Source organism: Pogona vitticeps, chromosome 3 (genome assembly GCF_051106095.1).
Source record: "Pogona vitticeps strain Pit_001003342236 chromosome 3, PviZW2.1, whole genome shotgun sequence".
Taxonomy (NCBI): Eukaryota; Metazoa; Chordata; class Lepidosauria; order Squamata; family Agamidae; genus Pogona; species Pogona vitticeps.
The window spans coordinates 109,304,596-109,319,050 of NC_135785.1; the positions used below are offsets into that span (position 1 = coordinate 109,304,596).

Sequence of the window (14,455 nt, forward strand, 5' to 3'; positions counted from 1 at the left end):
CTCTCTCTCTCTCTCTCTCTCTCTCTCTCTCTCTCTCATGACTTCCATTACAAGATTGTTGCCCTATTTTCCACAACTTTTCAATAGATTATATTTTGCTGGTGCTCACTTCCCACTCCTTCTGTCACACAGTGTATATTGCCCATGAAGCCTTGATTCTAGCTCCACAAAGATGTATTGTACATGGCTGTCCAGAGGGTTCTTTCTTTCTTTCTTTCTTTTTTTGCCAGAGGTAGAGTAGCAAATCCTCACCCCCCACCACCCCATGGCAAAGAGAGGGTGCCACATCGCTAACTAGACTAGTTGTGTTCTGCAATCTTCTTTGTTTTTTTCTTTTAGGTAGCTAGCTATGCTGAACCTTCATGAAGCTTAACACTGGCAGGGGGAATGGAAAGAAGAGAAGCTGGTAGAAGTTTTGCCTACTCATGGAAGGTCCTCCATATTTCTAAGATTGACTGTGCTGTGTAGTGCACACCCATACCCACATACCAGGGTATAGCTCTTTGTGTCTTCCCCATTTGCAATTCCTCTGCAGTCTGGAAACATGAAAATACCTGCACAGATTCCAGTACAAATCAGTTTAGGCCATCTCCAAACAAACTTGAGGTGGGTCAGTACCATTCCGTGCAGCAATTATTTGAATACACATTTGATCAAACACTAGCTTTTTTTCATTGAGGACGTTTCCCTCTAGTGACTAATTCTGATATTGCCCCTTGGAAATACTGAATAAAAATACAAAAAATGAAGCAAAACAATATTTCTCTTGCTGCTTGGGACAAGGAAAGGACAAAATTAGCCTCAAAATGCCTTAAGATTGCTTCAAAAAGCAACTTCTAAAACTAGAAAATATTAATTTTTATACATAAAAATTGCCTTGTAACTACTCTGTGCATTGCTTTTAAAACATAACTTGGTTACATCTTCATTACAAAAATATTCTGATGAGATATACTGCATGTTACATGTATCTAGTTTATTCCAAGCTTCTAGTTTATTACAAGCTCTGCCTTAAATATTGGGGAAAGGAATTAATCAGAAGTAATTACTTCTTGTCAGTGGCTGCTTGCAAGCCCTTCATCTTACATAGTACACAACAACAAACAATCAGAATGATAGGCCTGAGACTGACAACAATGTACTTTACATCAATGTAATTATGCTATTCCAAGTAAATAGCTGTAACCAGAGGGTCAGCTGAAGGAAGGTCAAGGACTGCAGGAAAGGCCTGCAAAATCCACATGACCTCCTCCCAAACCCAGAAGGGGCTCATAAAGCACTATTTATACCCCTTGTTGCAGTCTCTCCTAGCAGTTGCAAAATGAATACACAGACATATTTATGTCAAGCATGTGGGGCAGCCCTGGAACTTGATACTGTAGAGTTTCTGTATAGTTCGATGTCAGATGTTGAAGCAATTTTGTGGGACTGCCTGGAATGCATGTTGTTGTGGCAGGATTTGTGCAGGGTTTCCTGGAGGATCTAGCATGTGCCTCCTCATAGCCTGATGTTAAATAATTTTGAATGAGCAACACAATTGCAATCATGTGGATGCATCAGATTTTATTAATAATTGTAGTGTATTAATATATGAAGATTGCTCTGAAAAAGTCAGCTTCAATATTTGAATACAGTGGTGCCTCGCTTAATGGCGATAATCCATTTCAGGAAAATCGCCATTAAGCGAAAACATCGTAAGCGAAAATAAAAAGTCAATTGAAACGCATTGAAAACATTTCAATGCATTCCAATGGGCTTAAAACTCACTGTCCAGCACAGATCCTCCATATGGCAGCCATTTTCGCTGCCTGTATAGCGAGGAATCCGTCCCTAAACACAGCGGGAAGCTATTTTATTTACCAGGTAGCCATTTTGAAACCGCCGATCAGCTGTTGAAAAATCATCGTTTTACGAAGAATCGGTTCCCGAAGGAGGGAACTGATCATCGCAAAGCGAAATTCCCCCATTTAGACCATCGTTTTGCAAAAAGATCATCGTAAAGCGGATTTGTTGTAATGCGGGGCAATCGTAAAGCGAGGCACCACTGTATTTTATCTTCTGCCATTGCAGAAGAACAAATATACAAGCTATACTTGCAAATGTATGTACCTTATGTTGCCCATCATTAAGAAATCTGTCTGAAAAATATGGGTACAGGTTTGCTTTCTTTCTCTCACTCAAATATAATCTGTACATTTCGACATGACAGCATAATTGTAAAATTCATTTTTCCGTTCAATTATTGATAGAATATACTTCTGGCACCTGTGATTGGATAACATTAAAATGTACAGTATTGGTTCATAATAATTATGACATTCAACGCAAGTCACTTGCATATCCTTTTGAACATCTTAAAAGAAGTACTGAAGTATGAACAGCTTGTGGACTGAAGTAGGGGTCACTTCCCCTCAACATTTCAGGGGAGGCACTTCCCTGCCCTGGCTCTGGTCAAGAGACACCTACATATCTAAATATAATTCTAGCCCATGTATTCTTTGAATAGCCCCATTCATTTAATTTTAGGTTTTGCTTTGCTTTATGCCAGTGGGCAAATACATAATTAGAAGAAATAGTTACCCTCTTTTCTTTGATGCATTGAGATACAGAATTATCTTTACAGTATAATATCTATATATCTATATCTATATCTATATCTATATCTATATCTATATCTATATCTATATCTATATCTATCTATCTATCTATCTATCTATATCTATATATATATATGGCTCATATAACTTCTTAGTTGGTATAACACTAAGACTTGTCAGTAGGTTAAAAACTCTTAAATTAACATATATAGATTCACTACTTACATATTACCTTATATAATCTCATTTTAAAAAAAAGTGGTGCCAAGATCTTGCTCATAGCTAATCATATGCACTTGTTCCATTTTGAAACCATAATACAGAGGGCCAGGTATGTTTTGGAAACAATATGTATTCTGATACCAACTTTCTCCCCAACCCCAACCCCTGCCTATGTTCCAACTGTGAAGATAATTCTATGCTCTCTTACACATGCTGGGAGCAAACAGGATAACAACGCAGCACCTTTCTATAGGCAGGGCTGGCAGATAAGCCAACATGAGTGTTCTAATCTAAACCACAGAGTTATGTCTGTATCACATTGCACAGAAGGGTAATTGCCATATTATTCTCATTCCACTACTACAGTTACCAGAGACAGGCAGCATCAGGGATGTGGTGGGAAAGGGGTTGGATTTATATGGTATCCTCTGTTTTCTCAAGGCAGAAGCAATCATTATTAATAGTAATTGGAAGAGGGAAAACTTTAACTATGGAAAAAGTCAGAGGACACAGAAATACTTTTTTGTTACTTCATGAAATTTGCAAACCAGCTTGCTTTGTTTTGTGATGATGTTCAAGACTTAAGCATAGGATTCCTCTGAAGTCTGATTTCTTAAATACAAAGGGCTACCTGAATTGCATCTCTGCAGTACTAAAATGCTTTCAGCTCTAATCTAGGCCTATTTGTAAAGTCTGTTTCTGCCCTCAAATCTTGTTTCTGCAAAATACTGAAGGAGAGGCCCAAACCTCTTCCCTCACATCTGTCACTCCTCTCGCTCCATCTGTACAGCTGCATTACACTAAGTCTACAGACAGTATCAAGATATAAACACAATTAATTAATTAATTAATTAATTGGGGGCCTCTTTCTCCCTGTAGAGGGACTCAAAGCCATTTACAATTGATTTAAAATCACAAATACTAAAAATTACAAATAAAAGTCACTCTATTAAGAAACAAACACATCGGTCATTATAAGGTACTAGGTAAAATCCCATTAACACAGTTTTAGAAACTCATTTCCGAAAAAGAGAAAAGGACAACTCTAGAAAGGAAAATCATCACTCTGATAATATGGTGGTATAGTGCTACATACAGTGATGTCTGCAGAACATACTGCACAAGAATGGAGAATTTGATAATAGGAACTCTGATTAAAAGGCAGTTGGCACATGAGGAAGCATGAAGGACAGAAAGAGGAGGGAACGCCTCTTATCTTCCCACTACTCATGTACTAGGATTCCTGTACTCTCATGATCTATCATATTAGCAATCCTCAAACAAGCCTGCCATCATCCTCTACCCCATCACCAAAAAACCCAAACCCCTTTATCTCTCACACACACTCACCTTTCTCCTTAAAAAGGACCCTTTAGCCTTTTTGCCCACAAAGGTTTCTGCAGCCCAGCAAAATTGCTCTTTTCTGTAAGTGTACTTTTAAAAGAAAGGGCCGCCAGAACTGTAGACAATGTTCTAAAGAGATTTGTGTATTGTGGCTGAAGTCCTGTTGCTTAGTGTCATAGGTTGCACTCGAGTAGGTCCACTGAACTGGGCATTTGGTCAGTCAACTTCTCTGTAAGTTCCACTGATTTAAATGGGCCTGTTCGAGTTGTGACTTCAGCCAGTACGTGTAGCTAACAGCATCATGTTACTGTCACCTTTTGAAGCCCCACTTTGATGACATATCTAAAAATAAATGGCCAGAATCCTATTGGTGCTTTTGTAAAATTTGCATAACTTGCCTGAACTAATTTATAAGGTACCGGATTACATCCTAATTACACAACTGGGCATGTAATCAGGCATGTTGCACTCTGACATCTCATAAACTAGACACAATTAGCTCCAGCAAATTGCACCATCTTTACACAAATGCTAATAGGGTTCTGGCCAGAAAATTTAAATGAAGAAAGTAAGAGAGCAGAACTGCAATACTGCATGCCTGTTTGTCTTCATTTAACAAGATTGTAACCATTTCTAACCCATATTAAAATGCATGATTCATGGAGTGCCTCTTTCAGATCCTTACCAGCAGAATCTTGTCTACTTTATTGCTAGCATATTTGTGGGACTTCAACATTACTGCAAAATCATCAATAGGGTGCTCAGCAACTTACTGTTGTTACAAGATCTACCATGTTTTGCTCCAACCAGCTTTATGGTCTCTGTTTCTAATATCCCGTGATCGGATAGGGAGGCGGTTAACAACCTGCTCACATATGGGAAATACATCCATTCATCTTCCAAGTTTATAGCTGCTGGCTTAGTAGTATTTTCTACAGTCTATTCTGAGGCCTAGGTCCACTTTAAAAAAACATAAGTAAGTGTAACTTTGGTTTCTTAGGAGTGTATTTTCCTTCATTCTTTTCCCCATGCATGTCATTAAATGCATCTCACATACCAAGGACAGAGTTTCCAAACTAATCACAAAGCCAAGAGAAAAATGAAAGTCAGTCATTGTAAAAAATGCATTTCAATCATGACTGGGCCTCCCATTCCCCAGTCCAACTTTAAATAACCCAGCACTGAAAGACAGAAATCCTGTCTAGAGGAGAGTAGAAAAACAAAGAAGAAGAAAAGATATTATAAAGGTCTGGAAACCAAGCCCTAGTAGGGAGGGTTGAGGGAGCCTGGTATGTTTAGCCTGCAGAAAAGAAGATTGAGAGGTTATATGATAGCTATCTTTAGAGATCTGAAGGGCTGTCACATAGAAGATGGAACAAGCTTGCTTTATGGTGCCTCACAGGGCAAGAACTGAGCCAAAGTGCAAGGGATGGCTGCAGCAGAACATCTCTTGTTGTTCACAATAAGGAAAGAGGTCAAGAGCTCTTGGCCTACATTCTAACTCTAATGAAAATGCACTAACAATTTGTGGAGAGGAATGGGATTATGGGCTATGCCAAGGACCAAATCTGAATGTTATCAGGACCACATTTGATCCCTGGCTATTCAGTTACCAAATTCTGGCTTATATTACTTAGACTAATTCCTGATGATACCAGAAAGAGTATGCAGAACTATGATGTCCACAGACCCTTGCTATGATTTCCAAACTTGGTAGCAGCCAATGTTCTGACCGGTTTTTCTATTAACAAGCCAGAAAGAGAAGTTAGAATTTGTATTATGGTTTCTCTCTCTTGATAATAGGAAACAAGCCAGATTATCAGCAGCAGCCATGCTTGGTAATCACACTAAAGTAACATGTTTGGTTAGACATGCAGCAACCCATTGCTCATGTCCAAAAAACCTAATGTTCCTAGTATTTAAGCTTATAGTGGTGTCTCAATATGGCCAAGACAATAAAGTCACTGCAAAGTGATGATGCAAGGTGACTGGACAAAAGTTCCCAGTAATGGCAGAAAGAGGTACTTTGGACCAAACTGATTGCAGCCTATGCTAGGGCCACAGCAACCACCAGCAGTCCTTCAGGGTTGGTAGGAAGAGTTCCTACAATCTTAAGGCATCGAACTTGCAGAGTGCGGGTGACATACAAGTGGAATAAACAAACAAACAAACAAACAAACAAACAAACAAACAAACAGAAAAAATAGAATATGCCTTTGGTGAATTCCTTCTATCAGTGAAATTTGATATTGGATCAGAACTGTGTATAAGTAGTGTGTTTTGCAATCAGCCCTTCACATGAAACTCAGAGCACAGCTGCTTAATTCTATATGCTTTGCAGCATGATTTCATTAATTTTGTTATCATCTGAATGGATAACATGTTTTAGCTCAAAAGACCCAGAGAAAGTAGCTGGTATCAACATAACATAAACTTTGAGGTGCGGTGTGGATGATTTTGATGTATTTTAATAAATACAGAAAGATGCACTGGCCAGAATCCTGTTGCTTAGGGCAGTAAAATCCACTAGAGTATGCCCATTAAATCAATGATAAATTAGTGAGTCAACTCCACAGAGTTCTATGGTGTACTCTAACTCTAATTACTGTAAGGTCCATTTGAATCAATGTAGATGACTCACCAAACCCCCATTGATTCAATGGACCAGCTCTAGTCATATTTACAACACTAAGCAACAGGACTTTAGCCTCTATGTTATCATGGTGCATATTTGTCATGTGAATTATGCCAATATACCATTATGCAGCTTTGCCCTTACCCAGGAAAATTCCTGTGGGCACTCTTGGTCTGGTAACTATATTATGGTCTTTTGGCCACCAGGTGAAGAACTTTTCATTCTCCCAAGCATATTACACATTCTTTTAAAAATTCTTTTAGATAAAAGTGGTCAATGTCCAATAGTCCTGGGGGTACACATCACCATCTATTAACCTTAGAAGGCCATATCTGCACCCACTCTAGTAACCTTCACCTTCCAATTTGTTTCCCTACAAGTCCCCTTGTACCTTTTCATGGCTAAATAACACACACACACACACACACACACACACAGAGAGAGAGAGAGAGAGAGAGAGAGAGAGAGAGAGAGAGAGAGAGAGAGAGAGAGAGAGAGAGAGAGAGAGAGAGAGAGAGAGAGCGCTCCAGTATCTTACAGATACTTAGGTTTTTGGTTAAAACTTATATCTGTCATATAATATCAGTCAATGTTTTTATAATTTTGACCGTACCTAGTGTTTTTGAATGATGATGATGATGATGGTAGTGAGCCACTTAGTCAATTCTCACTTATGGTGACCCTTTTCAGGGTTTTCAAGGTAGAGAATACTCAGAGGTGGTTTGCCATTCCCTTCTTCTGGGGGTGGTCCTTGGACTGTGCAGCTTGTCCAAGGCTACATAGGCTGGCTGTACTCACAGGAGGAACAGTTAGAAATTGAACTCCTGACCTCTGGCTCCACAGCCAAATATTTAAAACACTGACCTATCCAGTCAGCTAATGGCAAAATACATACATAAATTCAGGTATGGCTAGATATTATTGTACATTAATTAGACAATAACATTTTACTCTTGGTTTTACTTTAGTTTCATGTGTAGAAGAGTTTTTATTTTTGCTTCTAGTTTTATCATCCTTTTATTACGTGCTATCTCTGTTATCATTTGTGGTTTGTATTTTAAGTGTTGTAATCTTTTATGCACTGCACAGAAGACGTCTGCAATCAGACAGTTTAAAAGTACAGGGCAGAAACAAATATATAAATAAAAGATTGCCTATTATTTGTATTGCTGTATGCAAATACTTCTTTTGCTTCATCTTGTCTGAACTAATGTTTGCATCTGAAGAGCTTATTTTTAAAAGAAAAACTCCAAAAGGGCTACATTTTTCAGAGGGAATCCCAGTCCAGGACACTTGCTTGAAAACCTCCCATACTAGTTAATGATAAAATAGCTATGGCCAGCTTTTTTAGCTATTAAACTTGGGGATAAGACCAAAATGAGATAGCACTTGATTTATCGTATACTGTATTTAATGCCCCCTTCATGGATTGCGGCCTTGTCGTGGCGAAGGGGCTTGAGTAACTCAGAGAAGCTATGGGCTATGCCATGCAGGCCCACCCAAGAGGGAGAGGTCATAGTGGAGAGTTCTGACTAAACGCGATCCAGCTGGAGCAGGAACTGGCAAGGCACTCCAGTATCTTTGCCAAGAACGCCCCATGAACAGAAACAAACGGCTAAAAGATATGATGCTGGAAGATGGGCCCCTCAGGTCGGAAGTTGTCCAACATGCTACTGAGGAAATCTTTCTGATATAATTCCTCTGTGTCCTCTTGCCACCTCTTCTTGATGTCTTCTGCTTCTCTTAGTTCCCTCCCATCTTTGTATCATGTCCATCTTTGAAAAAAAAATGTTCCTTTAATATCTCCAATTTTCTTGAACAGATCTCTGATTTTTCCCTTTCTATTCTTTTCCTCTATTTCTTTGCACTGTTCATATAAGAAGTCCCTCTTGTCTATCCTTGCTATTCTTTGGAAGTCTGCATTCCATTTTCTGTAACTCTCCCCATCTCTGTTGCATTTTGTTTCCCTTCTCTCCTCTGCTATTTATAAGGCCTCGCTGGACAGCCACTTTGCTTTTTTGCATTTCCTTTTCTTTGGGATGATATTTATTGGTGACTCCTGTACAATGTTACGGGCCTGTATCCATAGTTCTTCAGGCACTCTGTTCACCAAATCTAATTCCTTAAATCTGTTCTTCACTTCCACTGTGTATTCATAAGGGATTTGGTTTAGATTACACCTGACTAGCCCAGTGGTTTTTCCTACTTTCTTCAGTTTAAGCTTGAGTTTTGCTATAAGAAGCTGATGATCAGAGCAACAATCAGCTCCAGGTCTTGTTTTTGTTGACTGTATAGAGCTTCTCCATCTTTGGCTGCACAGAATATAATCAATCTGATTACGGTATTGCCCATCTGGTGATGCACATGTGTAGAGTCGCCTCTTATGTTGCTGGAAAAGAGTGTTTCTGATGACCAGCTTGTTCTCTTGACAAAACTCTGTTAGCCTTTGCCCTGCTTCGTTTCAAACTCCAAGAACAAACTTTCCTGTTGTTCCTTTTATCTCCTGACTCCCTACTTTAGCATTCCAGCCCCTTATAATGAGAAGAACATCTTTCTTTGGTGTCAGTTCTAGAAGCTGTTGTAAGTCTTCATAGAACTGATCAATTTCAGCCTCTTCAGCATCAGTGGTTGGTGCATAAGCTTGGATTACTGTGATATTAAAAGGTCTGCCTTGGATTCGTATTGAAATCATTCTTTCATTTTTGAGATTGAATCCCAATACAGCTTTTCCCACTCTTTTTTTGTCTATAAGGGCTACTCCATTTCTTCTGTGGGATTCTTGCCCACAATAGTAGGTATGATAATCTTCTGAATTCAATTCAACCATTCCCGTCCATTTTAATTCACTGACGCCCAGGATGTCCATTTTTATTCTTGCCATCTCCTGTTTGACCACATCTAATTTCCCAAGGTTCATAGATCTTACATTCCAGGTTCCTATGCAGTATTTTTCTTTGCAGCATCGGACTTTCCTTTCACTTCCAGGCACGTCCATCCACAGCTGAGCGTCTTTTCGGCTTTGGCCCAACCACTTCATTAGCTCTGGAACTACTTGTACTTGTCCTCTCCTCCGCTCTTCCTCAGTAGCATGTTGGACAACTTCCGACCTGAGGGGCCCATCTTCCAGCATCATATCTTTTAGCCGTTTGTTTCTGTTCATGGGGTATTCTTGGCAAAGATACTGGGGTGGCTTGCCAATTCCTACTCCAGGTGGATTGCGTTTAGTCAGAACTCTCCACTATGACCTGTCCGTCTTGGGTGTCCCTGCATGGCATAGCCCATAGCTTCTCTGATTTACTCAAGCCCCTTCGCCACGACAAAGGAGCAATCCATGAAAGGGACAGTGGAGTTTTTTTGGCAGTCAAATGAGCCAGGAAATGGGGCAAAAGCATAGTGTAAAAGAGGCAGCAGTGGAGCAACTTGGTCTGGATTTCAAAATGGAAGGTCACAGCTTTGCAACATAGAGGTCCTCCAAAGTACCACCTGAATCCTGAACGAACTGGGCGGGCGGAGGCAGACAGGGGTAGTGTCAGCCCTTGGATGAACATGCTAGGTCCTTCTGAGCTCAACTTTGCATCCTCCAACAGCATACTTCCTTCGCATTTCTGATGCTAGATTGGACTTGGGTTGGTTGGATGGGCATGTACATGATCACAGACTCTCATTTAATTTTTTTTTTACTTTCAAAATACATCATTATTTTCTGCAATAAAAACTATGCTGATTCTTAAGCAAATGTGTTAAGTATCTCAGCATCTGAAACAAACTGTATATTAACTCTTTAACAACTGTCTGTAAAGCGAGGCCCTATAAGACCATGGAGTCCAGCATCCAAATTTATCGTTACAGTTGATAGGAATGCAACTATGATTTTATGTCACTGTCTATATCCACTATATCACAACTGCATGACTTATCTAAGAGTGAGGCGCAGTGACAATGGTACCCCTACTCCCTAAGTCAAGGGGTTGAGTATCCCAGACCGATCAAGTTATTTTGGAATGTGTGGCAGAAAATGATTAACAATTTGCTGACCTTTCATGACATCCCAAATCTTCTGGCACTTTGAATGACATATTTTCAATGGGAATAATGACACGTTTTCTCATGATACAATTGCCTGTGCAATTGTGCCACTGGCCACTTGGAACTTGAAAATAATTACATTCAAACAAAGTTGCATACAACTAATTACTTTGTATTATTTTCTTCAAAAAAACAAAGCTGTTCTTGTCCAATGTATTCTCGAAGGCTTTTGCACTTAACTAAAAGGACGTGGTGGCGCTGTGGGCTAAACCGCAGAAGCCTGTGCTGCAGGGTCAGAAGATCCGGCAGTCGTAAGATCGAATCCACGCAACGGAATGAGCACCCGTCGCTTGTCCCAGCTCCCGCCAACCTAGCGGTTCAAAAGCATGCAAATGCGAGTAGATAATTAGGGACCACCTCGGTGGGAAGGTAAACAGCATTCCGTGTCTAAATCACACTGGCCATGTGACCACGGAAGATTGTCTTCGGACAAAACGCTGGCTCTATGGCTTGAAGAGCGGGATGAGCGCCGCCCCCTAGAGTCGGACACGACTGGACAAAAAAAATTGTCAAGGGGAACCTTTAAAAGGATTTTAGCCATGATTACTTTAACTTATTGTTGTTGTAACTTACCAAGACATAACTTTGTTTCTTTTGTGTAACTTTTAAAGTTGCTTTTCCAGTTGCCAGCATGTTGCCTCACTACATAGTAGAAGTGGAATAGATCACATGGTTTAGATGCTGCCTTGTGATGCTGCCTCCATACCTCATGTTCTTTTGGGGGGTTGAAGGAGCACAAAGAGAATATGCAGAGCTGACTAATATCTCTTCTTATAATAATTATAACTTATGGTGACCTTTTTCAGGGGTTTCCAGGTTGAGAATACTCAGAAGTCGTTTATCATTTCTTTCTTCTGGGGTCATCCTGGGACTGTGCAACTTGCTCAAGGTGACACAGGCTGGCTCTACTCACAGGAGGCACAGAGAGGAATCGAATTTCTAACCTCTGGCTCCGCAGGCAGATACCTAAACCACTGGGCTATCCAGCAAGCTTACTTCTTCTTATGACCATTAAAATATGTTTAGCATCCCCATCAGCAAGTTGTAACATTTAGATGTACCTTTTAAATTTTAAAAAAACATCTGGAGAGCCACAAGTTGCCCACCCCTGCTTCAAAGTATCAGTTTTAGTTACTTTAGAGAAGTGGGAATGCAAAGAGCCACTTTAAAAAATAATAATTATAATGGCAACTAATTGGGACGCAGAGGCAACCTGGAGGTTGAACTAAGAAATGTCCCCACCACTGGGACTGAACCAAGGCTTGGAAATGCAAGTAACTAATAACTTTTTGAAGTAACTTTGCAAGTTCTGAGGCAAACACCACTTCTGGAAATCTGCAAAGAAGAAAGAAACCCCTAATGCTACAACTTCACTAAAGCAGAGGAAGGAAACCACGAAAAAGTGGGAAGGGAAAGCCAGTCCCAGGAATGACAGCCGAGCTTCCAAAGATGTCCACCATCAGGGGGTCTGTCTTTGAGAAACCAAGGCTCCTGGAACATCATGGAGACTTCCCGACGGCATCTGGTTGGGCCCAGCTGCTAACCCGATGCAAAGTTACTGGATCCGACCCACCAAAGTTGTTCCTCTTTTGGGTCTCAGAACTCCAGCCACGTTCGACCCGTCCTGTGTGTTCTTTGGGTTTGGGGGCGGGGGTGGAAAAGAGCGAAGGAGGCGTGTCCGCTCTTCTGATTGGCCCGCAGCTTCGCCAACATTCAAATTTTGGTCTCTGCACGGATCTTTCGAGCACCAATAACCTTCCTCTCCTTCGGTTCTCTCTCTCCCCCCCCCCCCAAGTTATACATATTCAATGAGGCAGTCCGCTGGAACGCAGGCCGCGGTTGCTGTATAACTCAATAAGCCCCGCCCTCCAAGGGGGGGGGAGAGAACAAGGGAGTGGGAATAAAGACAGATAGCGGATCGGCGCCCGAGAGGAGAGGGCCGGGGGAAAGCCAAAGAAAGTTTGTGACTTAACTTGGCTGCTGCTGCTGGAGCAGCAGCAACCGCCGATCAGCCGCTATGCTGGAGGTGGGCGGCGTGCTGGAGGTCGGAGGGCTGAGATCGCCTTAGGAAAGGGAGGGAGAGGAAAGTTTTAAGAGCTGGAAAAAGTTGGGAGGCCAAGCGAAAGCCCCCTTCCGTCCTTCTTTCCCTCCCTCCTGAAGAGACCCGTGGGTCAGAAAGACAGACCTCGCGGAGGAAAGGCGGGGGTGGGATAGAGGGGGGGTCACCCAGTGCTCGAGAAAGGGACCCTTGCGAAGGGGGAGGGAGGGAGGAAGGGGGAGCGGGCGAGCGAGCCATTGCCGCTTCGGGAGGGCAAGGATGAGCCTGTTGTCAGCCATCGACACCAGCGCTGCCTCGGTCTACCAGCCTGCCCAGCTTCTCAACTGGGTCTATCTGTCCTTGCAAGACACGCACCAGGCCAGCGCCTTCGATGCCTTTCGCCCGGAGCCGCCTTCCTCCCAGCATCCGGAGCTGAACTATCCCAGCAAGAACGCCGCCGACCTGGGCTCTTCCCTCAGCTCCAGCTATCTCAACAGCATCTTGCAGCTCCAAAGGAACGAGGTAAATGCCTTATACTTTGGCCATCGGGGGCCCTATGGGTGCGCCTGCCGCTCGGCGCGCCCTTCCCGCCTCCTCTCTCCCCCCCCCCCCAAGGTTGCAATGTCAGCCGTGACACAGCCGGGAGGGGGGGGGAACTTTCCTAGGTCAACCCTGGTATGGATTTTGGAGGGGGAAAGCTCTTGGTTTCCCCTCCTTCTTGTTTAAAAATGCAAACTCCGGCGACCGACCGATCGGCGGCCGTGCAAAAAAGCTGCGTCTTAAATTGGAGCGAGGTCTGCCTGGGCCTGTGAAAGGGATCGACTTGGGCGAGGGATCGGCTTGAGGCGCTGGGTCGGTCTTGCCGATTGGGGAAAGGAACAGCCGAGCGACCATCGCTGGCGGGGCGGGGGGGGGAGGAGGGAAACAACGGAGAAAGTTTGCCGAAAGTTCACGCTGGAAACTTTTCCACCGCCATGATGCTTTGCTTCGTATCTCTCTACACACGTCTGCACATATAGACGGGTGCACAGAGGCGTGTAGCGATTTTACCCTTCATTCACTAGGCTTAACACACACCGTGGGTTTTGGTTGTTTTTTTTTCCCTCCCCGTAGCTAAAACAGGAGCGCTCGGTCATTGAGTTATAGCCGACTTGGGCATTAAGAAGAGTGGGCGGGTCTGCTGGAGAAAAGTTTTGCTGAAGCGCGGTGTAAAAGCGGAACTTTTGCTGGCCCAGCTCGTCGGTTTAGATGCCCCGCGTTTGAACCGGATCCAACAAATATAGCGTCCTTAAAGGAAAACGAGGAAGGAAAAAAGTAGTTCACCTCTTGCCGCGGGTGGAGGTTTCGGAGACTGTTCTAAAGGGAGGCCAAGCGGAACAATGGGTTCAAATTGGAATGCGATCCAAGTTGCCACAAAGTTACTTCCAGCGTTCTGGGGTGTGAGTGTGGGTGTGTATTTATTGAGGGGATCATTAGGGAGACGTGGATGAGGAATTCTGCCGTTCCTAACGACCCTTCTTCCTTTGCCTGTAC

At 42.4% G+C, this 14,455-nt stretch overlaps 1 protein-coding gene across 1 annotated transcript in view; it reads left to right on the plus strand.

Moving 5' to 3' along the window:
* Positions 1–12,721: 12,721 nt before the first annotated feature.
* Positions 12,722–14,455, plus strand: part of ZCCHC24 (zinc finger CCHC-type containing 24) — a 172,056-nt gene continuing 170,322 nt past the window's right edge. Inside the window, exon 1 of the mRNA XM_020802541.3 lies at positions 12,722–13,444. Within this exon, the coding sequence (XP_020658200.1) occupies positions 13,202–13,444 (243 nt within the window). The 5' untranslated portion in view covers positions 12,722–13,201. The remainder of the gene's footprint in view (positions 13,445–14,455) is intronic.